The sequence below is a fragment of the Sceloporus occidentalis genome, unplaced genomic scaffold (genome assembly GCF_023333645.1).
Source record: "Sceloporus occidentalis isolate IW3139 unplaced genomic scaffold, rSceOcc1.0.p SCAF_14, whole genome shotgun sequence".
Taxonomy (NCBI): Eukaryota; Metazoa; Chordata; class Lepidosauria; order Squamata; family Phrynosomatidae; genus Sceloporus; species Sceloporus occidentalis.
Genome location: NW_028316994.1, coordinates 3738679 through 3758416, shown reverse-complemented (window position 1 = coordinate 3758416; position 19738 = coordinate 3738679). Strand labels below are relative to the sequence as shown.

At 42.0% G+C, this 19738-nt stretch overlaps 1 protein-coding gene across 1 annotated transcript; it reads left to right on the top strand.

The window, feature by feature from the left end:
- Positions 1-1699: 1699 nt before the first annotated feature.
- Positions 1700-14318, top strand: SPNS1 (SPNS lysolipid transporter 1, lysophospholipid). The gene is made up of 13 exons (XM_089479906.1): positions 1700-1839; positions 3157-3388; positions 3579-3644; positions 3792-3928; positions 4506-4657; positions 6619-6685; positions 7091-7233; positions 9930-10088; positions 10389-10578; positions 11228-11293; positions 11871-11969; positions 12794-12965; positions 14036-14318. Exons 2-13 carry the CDS (start codon positions 3178-3180, stop codon positions 14128-14130), a joined length of 1557 nt encoding a protein of 518 aa, XP_089336032.1. The 5' UTR covers positions 1700-1839; positions 3157-3177; the 3' UTR covers positions 14131-14318.
- Positions 14319-19738: the final 5420 nt, after the last annotated feature.

Below are 19738 nucleotides of genomic sequence, written 5' to 3'. Positions count from 1 at the left end.
ATAGCTTTTATTTTATAATGTTCTACGTTTTCTTGAATGTCCTCCATTTTGCAGCCCCTTGGCCCTCCTTCGCGGTTAGGACATGTCATGGTTACGCTGCTCTCAGTCCAAACTAAAACGATCTTGAAACTTTAAACATAGCCCTGGAAGAGGAGGGAAATGCAATGCTGTGAGGTTTCCCTGGCTACAAAGTCAAATAGGTTGTGCAACTTGAAGAACTCGTGCCTCTCCAGGAAGACTGGCTCAACAGCTGCCCATTCTGGTCTTGTGATGCCTTGTTTTTCCAAAGCTGGGCCAGGCAGCAAATGCCTTCTCTGGGACACTTATGCTATGTAGATGTACAGGTTGAGTCTTAGGATCAGAAGTGGTTTGGATTTAGGATTTTGGAATATTTGCCTGTACATGAGCCATCTTGGAAATGGGACCCAAATCTAAACACAAAATCCATTTGTGTTTCATAACACACTTTATACAGTAGGGCCTTGGTATCCGCTGGGATTTGGTTCCAGGATCCCTTGGATACCAAAATCCATGGATGTTCAAGTCTTATTCAATACAGCGGCATAGAAACACGTTGTCCCTTATTATATAAAGTGGCAAAATCAAGTGTTGCTTTTGGGAATTTAGATTTTTTGGAATATTGTCAATCCATGGAGGGCTGAAGACGCATGGCCTGAATGTAATTTTACACATATGTTTAATTAATTTTGGCCATGAAACAAAGTTGGTGTACACTGAACCATGAGAAAGCAATGGTGTCACTGGCTGTATCCACACTGTTGCCGCAAGATTCCCGTTCCCAGAATGCCATAGCATTAAGCCAACACAGTTAAAGTGGTCTCAAACTGGGTTATTCAGGGCGGATGTAGCTACAGGCTCAATGCTATGGAATTCTGGGAGCTGTTGTTTGCTGTGGCTCATTCTGACAGAAAAGGCAAATAAATGTCTCACAAAACTACAATTCCCAGAATTCCGTAACACTGAACAACGGCAGTTAAAGTGGTCTCAAATCTGGTTATTTCTGCAGTGTGGACAAAGCCTAAGTCTATGGTCCAAAACAAAACCTGCAGAAATAATCCAGTTTGAGGCGGCTTTCTCTGCCCTGGCTCAGTGCTGGGGAATGCTGGGAACTGTAATTTGTTGTGACACCAGAGCTCTTTCTGACAGAGAAGGCTAAATGTCTCACAAAACTACAGTTCCCAGAATTCCATAGCATTGAGCCAGGGCAGTTAAAGCGGCCTCAGACTGGATTATTTCTGCAGTGTGGTGTGGAGCTATGTCACAGGGGTTCATTTGGTCCCACCCCTTTAAGGAGGCCTGAAGAAGAGAAGAGCCATTGTTACTTCAGAGTGAAAGCAACGATAGCGAACAGTAGCGAGTGACTGTAGTGTTTATTGGGTTTAAAACGTTAACGTCAGGATTTGAACAAGGGTTGCCATGGAGACAGCCAAGATGTCGGTGTCTGTGGGGCGGAGCTGACACTGACAAGAAAACGGAAGTCGGTGGATAACCATGGCAACCGTGAGAGAGACCGAGCCGTCACCCCTCGCGCTTCGCTCAGAGCAGGCGAGGAAACTATCCCGAGGGGGAGGGAAGGCGGAACAGCCTGGATTGGTAACCATGGAAACCGAGCGCCGCGCTCTCTCATGAAAGCCGAGGCGCTATTGGCTGCCGGGTCGGAAGAGAGCGTGCTTCCCATTGGCGAGCGGCTGTAACGCCCCCAAATGGCGGAAAAGGAAGAAGCGGAATCACGTGATAGGTCCTTTAAAAAAGAAGCAGCAGCAGTAGCAGTAGGTCACGTGTTTCGAGCCGGCTGCACCGCAGAGCCTGGGTGGCGGGGTATGTTTGTGGGGAAGGGGTGACGCGTGTCGGGGTTGCGTGTCAGCGGTGGGAGAGCGGGAAAACGGGTCTGGTGAAAGCCCCCCCCCCTTTTAATGGGGTTTTTGGGGTGCTTGTTGTGCTAACCTCCCGAGACCCCTGGGCCCAAACTCTGCATCTCACTTTTCCGCCCGAAGTGTAAGGTGCTGCACTTAGGAAGGAAAAAGGAAATGCACAGAAGGAGACTTTTATGCCTGAAAGGGATCTGGGAGCCCAAGTGGAGCACAACAATGTCATGCAGCAGCTAAAAAGGCCAATGCGATAGTGTCTAGATCAAGGGAAGTATATATTCTGCTCTGGTCAGGGTCAGGATTAGTTCTGGGCGCCACAATTGAAAATGGATGTGGAGAAACTGGAGCCATGTGTCCAAAGGAGGGCGACTGAAATGGTGAAGGGTTTGGAAACCATGAAGTCCTGTGAGGAACGACTCAGGGAGCTGGGGATGTTTAGCCTGGAGAAGAGAAGGTTAAGAGGGGATATGATCGCCCTGTTTAAATACTTGAAGGGATGCCATACTGAGGAGGGAGCAAACTTGTTTTCTGCTGATCCAGAGACTAGGACTTGGAATAATGGATGCAAGCTCCAGGAAAAGAGATTCCACCTCGACATTAGGAGGACCTTCCTGGCAGAAAGGGCTGTTTGACAGTGGAACAAACTCCCTCGGAGTGTAGTGGAGTCTCCCTCCTTGGAGGTCTTTAGACAGAGGCTGGACGGCCATTTGTTGGGGATGCTTTGATGTACATTTCCTTCACAGTAAAATGGGGTTGGACTGGGTGGCCCTTGTGTTCTCTTCCCGTTCTGATTCTATGAAAACGCACATCCCACTTCTGGTTCCCGTTCATGAATGTTTCAAAATGATTCAATTCTAGCCAGCCAATGGGGAAATTTGAATCGATTCCAATCCGCTCATGGTTTGCGAATATTCGCGTGGGATCGATTTATTGAAAAAGAAGCAGGAAAAAAATCAGCATCAAAAAGACGAAGGTTAAATGGGTCTAGAGCGTGGTCTTGATTGAGATCCACAAATACACTGCAGAAATAATCCAGTTCAGGACCACTTTAACTGCCCTGGCTCTCTGGTAATGGATTGACAATTGAATTCTGAAGATAGTGAGGGTGTGTTGTTCTGAGAAGATTATCTTTCTCTTCCCCAGGCTAGGATCAGGGGCTTTTGTGAAGGTTTAATGATGAAAGAGACCCTGAATGGAAAATACATTGTCTTTTTTTGGCTTTGGAAGGTACTGACCCATTTCCTTCTTCCATTTGTATTTCTCCCAGTGACCCTTCTTGTCCCCGGCCATGGCATCCCAACCTTATGCTGATACAGCCCCGATCCTAACCCAGGCAGATGACACAGACGATGAGGAAAAAGAAGGACTCCAGTCAGGACCTGAAGGGGAAGTAGAGGTAGAGGCCCTCACGGGTATCTCCTCTTTGCATGCTGGCTTCATCGTAGGTGTCCTCTTCTTTATCAACTTGCTGAACTACATGGACCGCTTCACTGTGGCAGGTAAGAACATTGAATCGCACAGAACAATTACTGGCTTTGGATTTCTGTTCTCAGTTGATTGAGATGCATGGGGGGTATAACCTCTGAAGGAAAGGAACACCAGTTCCTCCCCCACTCTCTTTCGTTCCTACACATAGCGTGGGCATAATCACTTGCCCCAAAGATAATTCTGTAATCTCTCCTCTATCAGGTGTTCTTCCTGACATTGAGACATTTTTTCATATTGATGACAGCAAATCAGGACTTCTACAGACAGGTGAGGAGCAAGGTGTTGGGGTTTGTTCCTCTTTTCTTTACTCCCCTCCCCAGCATTTTATAAGGATAGTGCTGTTGGAGCAGTGTCTGCCATTTGGGATCTCTGGTTGTCTTAAACGTTTTTGTTTTTTCTTCCCTTTCCTGACAGTTTTTATTAGCAGCTACATGGTACTGGCACCAATCTTTGGTTATCTGGGAGATCGGTATAATCGCAAGTATCTGATGTGTGTTGGAATCTTCTTCTGGTCGCTTGTGACTTTGGCAAGCAGCTACATCCCCCAGGAGGTATTTTTGTGGGATGGAAAGAGTTTTGCATAGCTGAGATGGTTTTGTAGGCCAGTTCCTACATGGGTATAGGGAGAACTTTAGGTTTTGAATATGTCTGTATTATCCTCCCCCTCACAACTCTGGAGTTTACAGGGCAAACCCACAAAGATGCCTTCTAAGACAATGCATCCTTATCTGTTTACCCAATGCCATCCCTTCCTTGATAGTTCCATTCCAAAGTTTCCAAAATCCACAGCAGTGTAATTACTTAGTTGAGCCTTTTATAATAAACTTTAAAAGTTAATAGCTGATGAGAAAACTTTCTGAAACTTTTCTCTTTGATTTTTTTGGAGGAGGCTCTTGTCACATAAACTGGAACAGTGGCTTTTTATGATATGTATCTCAGTAGCACTTAACTCCTGGCTCCCAACCAAAGAACATAGGAATTGTAATTATGAGAAGAGGCTAGGAGCATTTCATAAATAACTCACTCGTGACTGCAGCTCTCAGAGTTCTTTAGGGGGATTTTTAGTCTTGAAACATAAATGTCTCTCATGCTGTGCTGTTCTGTTTGTCTGTTTTCTCCACTGTATAGTGGTTCTCGCTATTGCTGCTGACACGAGGCCTAGTAGGTGTGGGAGAGGCTAGTTACTCAACTATTGCCCCCACCATTATTGCTGACCTGTTTGTGGGTGAACGGCGATCCCGCATGCTCAGCATCTTCTACTTTGCCATACCTGTGGGCAGGTGGGAACACCCTCTACTCTGTCTGGTGAAGGATGGGAGGGACAAGTTGTGCTTTACAGCTGATGAATTTTGACTGGAGCTGCTTGTTTCCAAATAGTCTTCCAGTGTACTTCCAAGACACTGAAAATTTGGATCTTTTCCAACATTGATTTCAGGCCTATTGGGAACATTAAGAGCCTTGGTTGTTTCAGTGAATGATGTGCACTGTGGTAAAGGGAGTTAAATCCTGTTAATTCTTCAAGATCTTTCAGTGGTTTTCAATTCTGTTAAACATGGTGTTTATGTATATTGCATGGCTGGGTTAAGCAGAGCTTGGAAAAGTTATTTTTGGGCTATAGCTCCCAGAATTGCTCACCAAGCTTCGGCATTCTAGGAACTATAATTCAAAAAATAATTATCCAGTTCCTGGGTTTGAGGGACAGTGGATTCCATTGGCTCCAAACCTATACAGTCAGTTGATCTCGAAAGCTTGTTTGGGGAGATTTCAGCTTGTTACAAAAATTTACGGGGGGGGGGGGGGGCGGGGAGCATTGAGAGATATTGGCCCCAGTGTCATTAATATGAAGATGACACACATCTCTATCTTCTTCCCCCTGCTAATTCCAGGGAGACTGAGGAATTCCTGAATAGCAGTTCGTAGGCATTTCGGGGTAGATGAGGGAAAACAAGCTTGAAATTTAGTAGAGACAAGTGTATGGCTGGAGAAATCTGCTGATCTGAATAGAGGGATTAAATAGCATTGGATGGCATTGCACCCCCACTTCAAGGATCAAGTTCAAAGCTTATGGGCCATACTGGATTTGTTGCCCTGGATTAGTAATGGGCTGTAAGCAGGCAGGAGTGCTTTGTACATAGTTCCACTAATATGTCAGCTGTAACCCTGTCTAGGAAAATCAAGCTTGGACTCAGTATGTAGAGAGATCTTGTAGCACTTTTGAGACCAACTGAAAGAAAGAAGTTGACAGCATGAGCTTTCATAGATTTAAGTCTGCTTCCCCAAATGCATCTGTGGAAGTAAGTCTATGAAAGCTCATGCTGCCAACTTCTTTCTTTCAGTTGGTCTCAAAGGTGCAGCAAGATCTCTCTACATACTGATTCTATAGACTAATATGGCTATATCTTTGAATTCTATCAGCTTGGACTCAGTATGCTGTACAGGGAACTGCCCTTGAAGATCACTTGGAAATTTCAACCAGTACAGAATGCAGCTATTCATATCCTTGTTGAGGTTAGCTAATAAGCTATTGGATTGTATTACACTAGCTCAGCATCAGCTGCATTGTTTGTCCTGTTTCGGAATGCTGCTTTTGACCTTTAAAATGGTTTGGGAGGGGGTGGTTTGAAGGATCAGCTACATAACCTGCTGGTGCTTTATGATAATCTTCAGAAGGCCTGCTCACTAGACTATCTCTGTGAGCAATAGAACGGGCATGCATACTCAGTGATGGTCTTTGCCTTATGGAATTTTCTCGTGATGATGGATATTGATAGCTGTAGGTCCTGTTAGCTTCCTATGTGGCTGCTTTTGAGGGCTTCAACAGACCTTTTTCTTCCGTCCTTTAATTGAATCGAATTAATTGATTGCATATGCTGCTTCTTGTTTGTATTGCATTTTGTTTTTTGTTTTTAATTTAAAACTGGTTTCTTAAAATCATTTAATGTAGAGTTTTTGATGCAACACACTGTTGGTCTTGAGAAGGCTACATTTGTGAAACATAGTTAAGGGATGTATTAAATAAATAATAATTAAATTAGAAACCAACATTGTATTGCTGTTAAAGCCAGCTATGAGTATGTTACCCACTGGCATGCTGGCTGAGGGATTCTGGTGTGGTAGTCCAAAAAGTAACGTTTCCAAGCTCTGAGTTACTTATAACCTGTAGAATAACTTGTGTTAGTTGCTGAAACTAGTAAGTCTGCCTGAGGATGGGTCTGACTGCTCTCTCCTTTCTTCCATACAGTGGACTGGGCTACATTGTGGGGTCAAAGGTGAAAGACCTGACTGATGACTGGCATTGGGCTCTGAGAGTAAGTTGTTGTTGTTATTATTATTATTATTATTATTATTATTATGCTTTATTTATATAGCGCTGTAGATTTACACCGCGCTGTACATACAAACAATAAAATCGATAACAATGAAACCTGCCAATGATGTACATTCTGCAAAATACATATAAAACAATAGATAATAAATAATACAAGATAGAATTAGATAAAAGTAAGCAGACAACAAATTAAGTAGGATGAAAGGATAGTTGCATTAATCAGTTTTTCCTGTGTTATGATTGTATCGTATTTTTCTAGTTTTCCTGTGGTATTACCTTTTATCAAATAAATAAATAATACACTGCCTGCCCATCCAGGTTTTATCTTTTTGTCTTCATGGTGCCTCAGAGTGAGATCTCTCTTCTTTCATGTTCTCCTCTGTAGGTGACTCCAGGTCTGGGAGTGGTGGCTTTGGTGTTGCTGCTAAGTGTAGTACGTGAGCCACCTCGGGGCGCTGTGGAGACACACTCTGATGCTCCCCTGCAGTATACTTCATGGGCAGCTGATCTGCGGGCTCTGAGCCGCAAGTGGGTAATGTAGGAAGGGTTGCGTTTGCTACTACTTTGTAGACTACCCTCTATTGACTCCCCCTGCCCCCCACTGACTTTGCACTGATCAAGGCTAGTCTACCTCTGGCTCAGAGCCTGGCACAGTTCCTTTTTGGTTGTAGTTCCAAGGATGCCCCAGCTGAAGAATTCTGGGAGTTGCCCCCCTTCCCCCCAATCCCCCAAGATCTTTTCTGGTTCTTTAGATTTCACATTTGTGTTGATTTGAAATAAATTAGGTAAAGTAGCTTTATATTTAATAACTTGCCAGGTAGCCAAAGGGGACCAGGAATTCTAGGTAGTTGGGTACATAAAATTTTATATAGGTGAATGAGGGAGCTTATGGAAGAAGGGTGGGTTTTTCTGTCTTTTTTCCAGTAGTCCAGTTTCTGTGTTAGCCATAAAGGAAGGGACACCTTAAGAATCTTCAATGATTCACTTACTTTTTTGCATTTTGTTGCAATACAATCTGGAAATGATTTAAATTTAATTGGCATTTTTACTATTTCATTTACACAAGATGTTCTTCACTGTGAAAGTGCAAAATATTTTTATTATGACATTGCAGTTAATTAAACAAAATAGTCTACTACTAGTTGGTTGCATAAGTATTCACTCCCTTTGTAGTGACACACATTAATATGCTCTGATATAACTTATAAATTGGAAATGGCTTGAAGGCACACAACACAGCCCATTGCCTTTAGCAGCCATGTAAAGAGTTGAATGGAGCCCACCTGTGCACAATTCCAGTGCTACATGGTAGCAGATAAAGCACACATGTTTCTGGAAACCTTCAGAGTTAGTTATAGAGCATATCTAAATAAGATCAAAGAAGCCATTTAAAAAGTCTGGGATAAAGTTGCACTGAAACATCAATCAGGGATGGGTTCTGTTTAAAAATCTCATAATATGAATATGTCACAGAGCTCCATGAAGCCCATTATAAAAAAATCACAACTCTGCCTAGAGAAGGCAGACCACCAAAACTCAGTGACTATGGGACAGGGGATTAGAGAAGCAACCAAAAGGCTAATGGGAATTCTGAAGGAGCCAAAGAGAGCCACAGTTGAGATGGGAGAAATGATCCATGGGATGACTGTCACCAAGACACTCCACAAAACAGCTTTATAGAAGAGAGAAGAAGGCCATTGCTCCAACACGTATCAAAATCCATTTGGAGTTTGCAAAAATCATGTGGGAGAAACAGGAAATGTGGAAAAATATTTGCATGGGTGATGAGACTAAAACTGAAGATTTTAACAAAAAACAAACAAACCACAGTAGGGTGTGAAAGTCAACAGGGCTCATTGTCTTGAACATCATCCTTGTCTTCATAGAGAATGATGGTTGTAGCATCATGTGGGAATGCTTTTTGATGGCAAGGAGTTGGAAATTTCTCAGGAATTAGAGCAAGATGGATGGATCCAATGTAGACAATTGTAGAAGAAAAAATGGATTCATTTGGCAGGGGACCTGGGACTGGGGCAGAGGTTGTGCTTTCAGTAGGATAAGAGTCCTAAACACACAGCCAAAGTTACCATGAAGTAGTTTAAAAGCATCCTAAGTATCTTAGTATGATTGGTGAAATGCCACACTTCAGTCTGATGTTTGGCAAGCTCCTGTTTACCAGTGTTCGCCGTCTAGCCTGACATAGCTGAAGCAATTTGGCCAAGGAAAATTGGCGTAATTTGCAAGATCCAAATGCACAAAATTGATCAAGACTTGACTCAAGGAGACTAACAGCTGTCATAGCTAGCAGAGGCACTCCTACGAAATACTAAAACCAATGAGTCAATACTAATGCAGACAAAAGGTGCCAGTTTGTTTTTGAGTAATGGGAGACAAAGTTTCATGAAAAATGGCCTTTCTACCATTATATTTTCCCCTGAACACATTCATCAGACTACCTGAACTTAAGTAACTGTACCTTTACTGAGTAAGCTATAGCAATGCCCCACCAAATCCTGTATAATACAGCAGAGACAACAAATCAGTATAAAAATGTTCCTCAATTCAGAACATTCTAAAAATGCCTTAGAGCTGTTATCATGATGAGCAATAGCCTTGGTAAACATGCCATTAGTGATACCCTTTGCCATGTCTATTCATATGTTTGCTTATCTTGTATAATTTTATTCTTCAAACAATTCTCAGTGCAAAGCATACAGGGTTTGTTGTTGACCAGAGAGTGTTGCAGTTCTGAAAGAGACACAGTGCCTCTGCTTCCTCCTGCAAGTTGGCCATTCATAGCCTCCGATACTCTATAATGGGACAAAAGCAACCCAGCAGTGTCTTGATTGTTCTTGCTGCCTGTGTGGACACAGTTTGTTCACTCTGTATTTGATGCCTGGGATTTTTGAGTGTTCAGGCTATAAATGCTCTCTGTAGAATTTGAAAAATGTTTATTTTATATTGCAATTCCCAGAGTATCCCAACCAATGTCTGTCTAAAAAGCAGTTTTTCCAGGCTCTGGATATGCTAATTTTGTCTGGAGCAGTAAATTTGTGATGATGCTGACAGTATTTATTATCTCTTAATGGTACACCCATCAGTTGCCTCTGTAAATTGGCTATAAGATTGTTTGCTTTGAATGTGTAAATAATTCCTAACAACTATACGGTGTGCTCACATAGACTTTCTCTTTTTCTCCCCCTCTCCCCAATCTTAATTGACAGTCGCAGTTTTGTGCTGTCATCACTAGGTTTCACAGCCGTGGCCTTTGTAACAGGGTCCCTGGCTCTGTGGGCACCTGCATTTCTGTACCGCTCACGCCTGGCTAATGGAAGCCTTCAGCCTTGCCCGCCTGGGAAAGTTTGTACTGGTGACTCTGACAGGTGAGTTAGCAGGGAATGACCTTCAGTTAAGACCTCTACTTCAGATCTTGCATGGGGGACAAGGGAACCCTTTTTCTTTTTACTGAACTTTTGTACCATAGTAGTTAAGCAACTGGCCTACAAATTGGGAAATTCTCCATCTTGAATCAGTAGTGTCTGTTGTGCCACATCTTTTAGTCTCAGTGTCTCATGTATACACTGAATATAATAGTGATGAACTACCCTATGTGCCTTATCTGTAATATTTTGAACCTTCTGTCTAGTATCACCACAAATCTCATGTCTTCACTTTTTCTGCAGCCTCATCTTTGGCATTATCACTTGTGTGACTGGCGTGCTGGGTGTTACTTTGGGAGTGGAGATTTCTCGGCGCTGGCAGCGTACCAACCCTCGTGCTGATCCCCTGGTGTGTGCAACGGGACTGATTGGCTCTGCTCCCTTCCTGTTTCTGGCAGTGGTGTGTGCTCAGAGCAGCATCATCGCCACTTATGTGAGTTTGCTTTTCTCCCCAACTTTCACCTGCAGATTTTGTTCACTCTTTGCATGTTGCTAGCCTTCTTGAATTATTGTATTATCCTGTCCTGACATAACAGATTCATTTTTGGGCCATAGTTAAGAGCATGTGACACTGGGTGTGTAGGGTCATATGCTAGTTTCTATCAAGCCTTAAAAAAAATCATTCAGGCTGCATCCGCACTTTCACACCACCTTAACTGCCATGACTCACTGCTATTGAATTCTGGGAAATATAGTTTTTGGTGGCACCAGAGCTCTCTGACAGAGTAGGATTAATATCTTACAAGTTCCCAGAATTCTACCGCATTGAGCAATGGGAGTTTAAGTGGTGTGAAAATGAATTATTTCCACAGTGTGGCTGCAGCCTTGGTGACCTTGTGCCAGTCACACACTTAGCCTGAGCTGCTTCACAGAATTGTTGGAAATAAAACATAAGGAAAGCCATGTCTTTGCCATGGCTCTTATTGGTCATTGGAGGAGAGCTGGAGACCATATATAACTAATTAAAAAAATAAATAAAACACACACAGAATCATAAAAGCAAATGATTTGGAATATTTCAAAGAAAGCCAGCATAGATATTTTAAAACATTAAACTGTTCGTCTTTGTTTCTCTCTTGTAGGTATTTATTTTTATCGGTGAGACTCTACTCTCCCTGAATTGGGCCATAGTAGCGGACATGCTTCTGGTGAGAATTGTGGGAAAGCTGGAATGTACAAAACTGTAATAGTGCACAACAGTTGCAGCATTTCTTGTTATACTTGCAGGTTATGATGTGAATTTGTTGTCTTATGGTCCAAACACATCTGCACTCAGTTCTAGTTCTGGAATGGATACATCAGCAGAATATTGTGTCAGTGGATTTGTGAAGCTGTGCCAGTGTATTTTTCAGGGTGGCATTTTATCTTGCTCTATGCCAGCCTAGCAGTGTTTCCACCCTATCTTATAGCCCCAAAGCTAATGTAATCTCAGGTACAAGGTTGCACCTTTTATTTTATTTTAAAATGCTGCTTATTCACTTAATCTTTTGTGTGCTCTTTATCAGATACATAATATGTACTCACAATTTATTGTGTGCAAATGTGAGTAAATACACGCTGTGTGGGTATAGACAGAAATGCAACATCAAGGGTAGCTGTTAAAGATGTGCAGGCAGCCATTTATTGCAGGGGAAAGATGTGCTTATTAAATATCAATGTGAAGGAGTCTAGGGACATGTGTACTCCTTAGTAGATGCCATAAGATGGCTTTATTCTTTTTTACAGTATGTTGTTATCCCTACACGCCGATCTACAGCAGAAGCTTTGCAGATTCTAATGTCCCATCTCCTGGGCGATGCTGGCAGCCCTTATCTCATTGGCTTGGTGAGTGCTTGTAGAGTTCATTTTCCCTCCCATTGTACCCTTCATGCTACCTCCTTGACCACCAGTTTCCAGAGCCTTTTTCATCATTTAGTACAATTCTTCTAAGGCTCAAGCAGCTCCCCCTGTTAGTCCACCTGTGCTGTGGCTCACTTCTTCAGCCTAAAGGACAATACTGCATTTTAGCCTTATGCAAAACAAATTTATTAGGAGATCTGCTGGTGAGGCTCTGCTTCAGTAGTTGTCAAGAACTAAGCTTGGTTTCCACCAGGAATGGAACTTGTTTGGTTGTGGGTAGAAAATATAGGATTATCCTAATAAAAAGATTCATTTTATGTCTTTTGTTAATCTATTGGATGCACATAAAAAGTTATTTTCTGACAGTCCTACAAGACTGAATGGAAAAGAAATCTTCTGATTGTTGTTCTGAATTTGTATTCATAGTTTGTTAAACATATCTTAATTTTTTTATGTAGTTCTACCATGTGCAGATTTTTTTAAAATCCCTGAATTGCCTTGGGAAAGTGAGCAAATATCTAAATAAACATGGGCTCATGTACATCTCCCTCCCTCTTTTTTCTTTTTCTTTTTTTTTTACCAACAATGTGTTGTTGTTTTCAGTTTTTAGGGTTCAGATAATGCAGTAATTGTAAACCCAAGATCATTCTTCCAATGTATGTCCCCCCCCCCCCAAAAAAAAAAAAAGCTTCCTTTCCTATATAACCAGACAAGCAATAAATACCCAGCTTGGGTGTCTTTCCTATTGGTTCTACTTCTTTGTGTGCTTTATATAGTTTTCATGACATTCTGTTTATTCTGTGCCCCAGATCAGTGACCGAATCCAGCGTGATCGACCCTTATCATACCTGTCACAGTTTCACAGTCTTGAATATGCACTTATGGTCTGTGCCTTTGTGGGAGTTGTTGGTGGAGGCTTCTTCCTAGCCACAGCATGCTTCATCCAGGCAGACCGTAAGCGCACAGAGCTCTTTGCACAAGGTAAAGTTCCCTCCCCGCATCTGCATGTAATTGAGATGTAATGTCCTGGCTTAGAGGTGTGGGCCTCAATACCAAAATGGAGACCTAGGCCTGAGATTTTTTCGTGAACCACAGGAATATCTGTTTAGCACAGGAATGCCTTTTCTACTATCTACTGTGAAATGATGGAACTTGGCCAGGAAAGGGGAATGAGGACCCATCTACATAATAGTAGTTGTGATTTGTTTGGGAGCAGAGACAGAAGGGAAGCCAGTGCCAGAAAAAGTAAGGAGCTGAAGGGTGCCCAGAGAGTTTAAATTTGTGATGCAAATTATCCAACATGTTTCGGTCAGGAATAATAACTGGTATAAAACACCCACATTCTGGAAGCATCTTTGTGTTTAGCATTAAATAAGCAATCTTCTTACTTAGGAAGACCTTTGAAGTGTGAATTTTATTTATGTAGTGTGTGTGTGTATAATTGGTGTGCAAATTTTAATGCTTTAATGTTTTTTGTTTTTTATTGAAATACTTTTAACTATGTTGTGTTTTAACTCTTATATCGCAATACTATCATGTTTTGGAAAATGAAACGATGTGACCACCAAGTTAATCTTATTTCTTTTTCTGTAGTAGCTACTTGAGAGGCAACCATTGAAGCAAGTTCCAGATTACAGGAGTAGCAATTTAAAAGCAAGCAAACAAACAAACCAAAAAGTCAGGTTCCTTATCTGAGTGTGTGCACCCACACAACACATGGGCACACAAGTGCAGTGTAAGAAGTCAGGGGAGGCAAGCAATCCAGACTTGATCCCAGCTCCTTCATCGCACTTGGGACAATTTGCTTTTTAACAGTACACAACGAGACAAGCAATAAATAGACCATCCACCCATTTCCAATGTTGATATCTTCTCCTTGTGTCTATGGCCAATGGCAAGCCAAGCCCATTGGGGAAATTAAAGAGGAGCCAAAATCTGGTTTTAACACTCCCTTCCCTTCTCTCTTGATTTAAGCTTGAAACAATCACATTAATTATTGTCAGGCACCCTGAATGCAGGCTGCTCATCATCTGCTCTTCTTTTCCCTCCAGGGCAGTTACAAGAGTCATCAGATCGTGAAGAACGCATTGTTGTTCCTCAACGTGGCCGATCGACTAAAGTCCCTGTCTCCAGCGTCCTGATCTGAGCCCCACCACCCTACACCTTGTCCCTCCAGTTGTGGGAGGAAGGCAAATAGACTTATGGCTTCCACATTCACTGGACATAGGGAGATAAGGACTCTCTGAATGGACCCAGGAAGGGTGGTTTTTGTGAATGGCAGGGGAAAGTAACTTTTTTGTTGTATGTGGCATTTTTTATAAAGCACAAACTTTACCCAGAGTCATGTCGTAATTTTCAGGTGGAGAAGAAGAGGTGGCAACATTTCCAGTTGTCGTTGTGATTTCATTCGTCCCCCACCCACCCTGTATTTTGGAAACCCAGGCTGTGTCAGCAGGATCCTAGCTGGCCCTCTCATTAAGGCTCTGTTCAGACCCAGACCGCTTTAGCTTTAGCAGTATGACTGCATCATGTTCCTTCCAACCAGGTTAGCAAAAAGTAGGGATTTCTTCTGTAGAGCTAAGAGAAATAGTGGGGTTAATAGGTTATGAATCTTGTTGTTGTGAGCCTTCACATAATTTCCAATTTATGGTGACCCTAAGGTAAATCTGTCACAGGGTTTTCTTGGCAAGCTTTGTTCAGAGGGGGTTTGCCTTTGCCTTCCACTCAAGCTGAGAGAGTGTGACTTGCCAAAGATAATCCAGTGCATTTCCATGGCTGAGTGAAGGATGCTGGTTTCCAGAATCATAGTTCAGCACTCAAACCACTACACCACTCTTGCTCTCAGTTGTGAACCAGAAGGACACTATTCAACAGCTTTGGGACAGAGCTTGAAAATGTCCCTCCTTTGGATTACAACATGCAGAATTCCCCCCAGCTCTTGTGGCCAGGGCAGCATTGGCTGCTGGTTTCTGGAAATCGGAGCCCAAAGAGGTAACTTTTTGAATCTTTGCTTTAGGGTAAAGCAAAGAACTATAAGACATTAAAACATGGCTGTAAATCAGCCTTTAATAAACTCTGGACATTAAATGAGATATTTATTATAGAAAACACTGGATACGTCTTACAGAGTGGATGTTTTTGAAATCAGGACAAAGTTATAAAGGATACAATATCTTTTTTAAAAATGTGATAACTCTGTGGTGGCTCCATATTGGGGGGAGATAGCATTCTCTCTCTCTCTCTCTCTCTCTTTAAGATAGTGTTATCTTCCTCTGAAGCACTGAGAATTTGCCTGGCCAGAGAGAAGAGGGAAAGCTTCTACTGAGAAATATTTTTGTCTTCAGGCCTTCACTGTTTCAGGTTTTCAGTACTTGCAAATGCCTTGTTAATCTTCTTGTTTCAAATTATGATGGCTGGCTGGAGAAGCATGCAGAAAGGTGATCTCACCTGTGTGGTGCATGGAGGATGGCTTTTAGGGGCATGAAATTAATCATCCTCCCATTGGGTGAAGAGATGTGACTCATCCAATTGCAAGTTTTGAAGAATTTTTGGGTAACCCTACAGTCATCTGACTCTTTCCTTTCATTAAGTGGCACATTTTAGTTGTTTGATTTGACTATTGAAATTGCTTATGCCATAGCTACCTTGAAATGATGTGATCTATTCTCTTCAGTTTTTTATCCAGGGTGTCAAAGAATGCAGATTCCATAGCTTCCAAAGTAATGTTCCTAGGATGGGATGTGGAAATAATTTTTTTGAATTTTTCGTGCAACTGACTAAATATTTGAGCACATTAAAGGTTATTTTTTTATATAGCTAACATAAAATTACACATTCTAGAACCCACTGTCATGTTGACTGATAGTAAAGTCAATCACTATTTTTGTAAAATCACATATAACACACATTTGAGTACAAGAGGAGGGAAATGTGAATTGGGGAATGGCTCTATTGTATAATAGCTGTCCACATAGGATGGGAATAATGCAGCCCTCCAGATGTTGAACTGCAACTCCCAACAGCCCTAGCCAGCATAGACAGTGGTGAGTAGTACCGGAAGTTACAGTTCAGCATCTGGAGGGCTGCACGGTTCCCAAAAAATGGATAGAGAGGTTTTACCTTTTGTACTTCATGGCTTTTTAACCCAACAGTTCTTCTCTGTATCCGTGAGAATGTAACTGAATATGTATATCTGTGAGAGATGAGAAAACTGAGGACATGAGGAGAGGCTGAGGGAGTTGTACAGTCACCCTCTGTTTTTGCAGACTTGGAGTCCACATCCCTCACCTGTTTGTGGGTGGCAAACAGAGGGGGGAAATGGGATGTGTATCTGCAGCATGAGTTGTCATTCAAGCCAATGGGACTTGAATAGTGGTGATTTTTTGTTTTCACACCGGGGCGGGGGGGGGGGTCCAGAACGGTTGCCCTGCAAAAACAGAGGGGCGACTGTATATGTTTAGCCTGGGTAAGAGAAAATTAAGAAGTGACATGAGAGCCATGTTTAAATATTTGGAAGAATGTAATTGAGCAAGTCACATGCTCTTAGGGGAAAGCAGTGGCAAGCCTCTGAACAAATCTTGCCAAGAAAACCACATGACGGGTTCGCCTTAGGGTCCCCATAAGTCACAACCGACTTGAAGGCAACAACAACAGATGGAGCAAGCTTGTTTTCTGCTGCTCCAGAGACTAGGACACAGAGCGATGGATTCAAGCTACAGGAAAAGATTCCACCTAAATATTAGGAAGAACTTCTTGACAGTAAGAGCTGTTTGACTGTAGAATATGTTGGCTTGGAGTATGGTGGAGTCTCTTTTGGAGGTTTTTAAACAGATTTGGTGGCCATCTGTAAGGAGTGGTTTGGTTGTGTTTTCCTGCATGGCAGGACTGGATGGCCATTGCGGTCTCTTCCAACTCTACGATTATATGATCCTTTCATGCATCTGAGGAACTGGGCTCTGGCTCATTGAAGGCTTATGCCACAATATATTTGTGAGTCTCTGTAAAAGCCTTGATACAACAAGCAGCGCTTTTTTAAAATCTAAGCTGTTACAGACAGAATGATCTTGCTATAGGTTGGGAAATTAAATCAGTGACACTTAGGTCCAGTCTGCTTATATGCCACAGGCTGTAGATACTTAATGCAGATTCTGACTGCGCTGCTTAAAGTTCTGGTACTGAGTGCAGAGTCCAAGCCTTGAGAAAGTCTTCTGCTTTCTTTCATTTTATTTGCAAAATCTCTATTTAGTCCTTATGGCTGCTAAGATGAGATTGGAAAAGGCAGACAAGCAGGTTCTGCAGAAACTCTATAGTTGGACTTTTGCCTTTCTGTTCCTCCCTGAGACAGAAGAAATAGAAAAGCATTTGCCAATCAAAGAAATGCAGGCCAGTGGATGGGTGTTATTCATTCAAGTTCAAATTCATTTCTTGCTTAATTCAGAACTTGATTTTAATATTTTAACACTGTTTTATTTCTTAAATAACTTTAACACACCCCTCCCCCCATTTTTTTCTGTTCAGAGAAAGTGCCTGTAAAGCTGCTGTTTAAAGCTTGACTTAACAGTTGAAGAATGTATGATGACATGTCTTCTTGTAATGGCATTATAAATGAACACAGTTCTTTGTGGCTTTCTGATTTGTGTGGAACAAAGAAGAGAAGGGTGCCAAGGAGGAGGACTGGAGGGCTCAGTGTAGAAATGGGAAGATAGGATTTGTCACAGTGCCTTTGGATTTTCAAATCAGTTCTGTGTCTCTTAGCTGTAGCAGGAGTAGAGGAGACAAGGCTGGGTGTTTTTCACTATATCAAAGTGTGACTTTTGTTGCATAGCACCTCCATGTGCAAAAAAGGCTTTTGGAACTCTTGCTCACATGTTCATTTTATAGAATCAGCAGAACTGTTACAAGATTTTCTTAGGCTGCACCATTTTTATGAGAGGCACACAGGATGCATTTTTTTTAAAATGCCATGCATATTACAAAACAGCTGGTCAAAAAAAAAAGAGTGAGACCAAGTTGTTCCTTGAGCCAGAAAAGTTGTGGAGGGCTATCCCTGGTTACAGGCCTGGAAGTTTTATGATTTGATTCTACTGATCATGCAGACCTGGGGTGAGGAATCTCTGGTCCTGACACATTGGACTTCTCCACAGTGTCACTACTGGGCTATTTTCCAGCTTTTATAAAGCTTTCTTCTATGGAAAAAGTTTTAAACACCTCTTCTAAGCCTTGGATATTGCAGTAAACATATTAAATACCTTTCCTAAGACGTGGATAGAAGCAGTAAAAATTTCGGCTAAAATATGGTGGTATTTTGGATCTGGTCCTTTGACGCTGCCTGCTGCAGGAATGTGGCCTGTAAGAACTAGGAGAATCCCCCCTCTGCCCCCTTGTTCTTATGCCCATTTCTGGATAGGGCACATCTTCTATCTCTGTGAAAAACTCCATTAATGTCAGTATCTCTGTCCTCCAACTAGCTAATAATGCTGTCTTCCAAATGGTCTTCCAAAACTGCTAATGGTCAGCTAAGGTGAGTGTGTATGTGTGCATTGTGTTGGGATTATGTTGAAGTTCACTTTTCAGAATTAGCTAATTTCATAAGTGTGATAGAATTGGAGATTTTAAAAAGTCATGATCCATTCATCCAGGCGTAGAGTTCTGAGTGCTCAATTCTTAAAAATCTGTCTTCTGAGTTTCCATTTCTAATGCTGAATGAGGTTTGTCATCCCCCCCCCCCCCCCAAACAAGAGGCTGAGGATAACTGCATTTGCTGATTTTGACTACTGAAAATAGCTGGAGATTTCACACGGTTTACACTCATGACTTTCATATGGAGAAGAAATGTAAGGGTTTTAAAAATTCAAATATGAAAGAAAGCAAAATGGGACAGGTTTGTCGTTTCTTCACTACCACTGTCGCACCCCTCTACCACAACCTGAACTCCAAGAGCCACCAAGCAAATCTGTTGTTCACGCCACAGGGCCCGCCATCACAGCACATTCTGCAAATTGTCAAAGTGTGACTGGAATTGAAGTAACACCAACTGGAAAAATGTAATGTGCACGTTAAAGGAAGAGGCTCAGAAGTGCAGTGAATGCTACTGATGGACCCAAGATAGTCCTTTAACAGATAACCTGAAGGAGCTTTTGGACTTTAGCACAATACAAGGTGAGCAGCTATGTACATAAATTTACATAAATGACTGGTCCACAGGATTATTATTTTTTTACAAAATAATTTGGGTACACTTTTGTGTGAAAAACCCTCTGAAAAAGGAGAATCTTAAAAGAGTTATCTGACTTGGTCTGTTTCAATTTTTATTTTTTTTAAAAAAGTGGGGAGCACAGTAGAACGTAGCAGCACCTTTGAAACCTGATTTATTCTACCATGAGTTTTCATGGATTTCAATCCATTTCTTCCATTAGTGTGACTATAATCCATGAAAACTCATGCTAAAAAAAACCCACTTCAAAGCTGCTGCAAGACTTGCCCTCCTTGACCCTTATTTTTTATGCTGAAAGAGAGAGAGAAATCCCTGCCCTCTTATATTGAGGCACTTCATATCAGTCATGAGTAAATGGTTAAGCCTAAGTTGGCCAAGTGTTGTTCTAAGGATCCCTTGAACACAACATGAAACTGAGTGTTTCTCAAGTGCAGTTACACCTGACTTGGCAAAATTCAGGGGTCCTCTGGAAATGGGAGATGGCTCTGACACAGGGAGCAATGAAGCAAGTCAAAAGCATCCTCAGGTGTCAACTTGATGT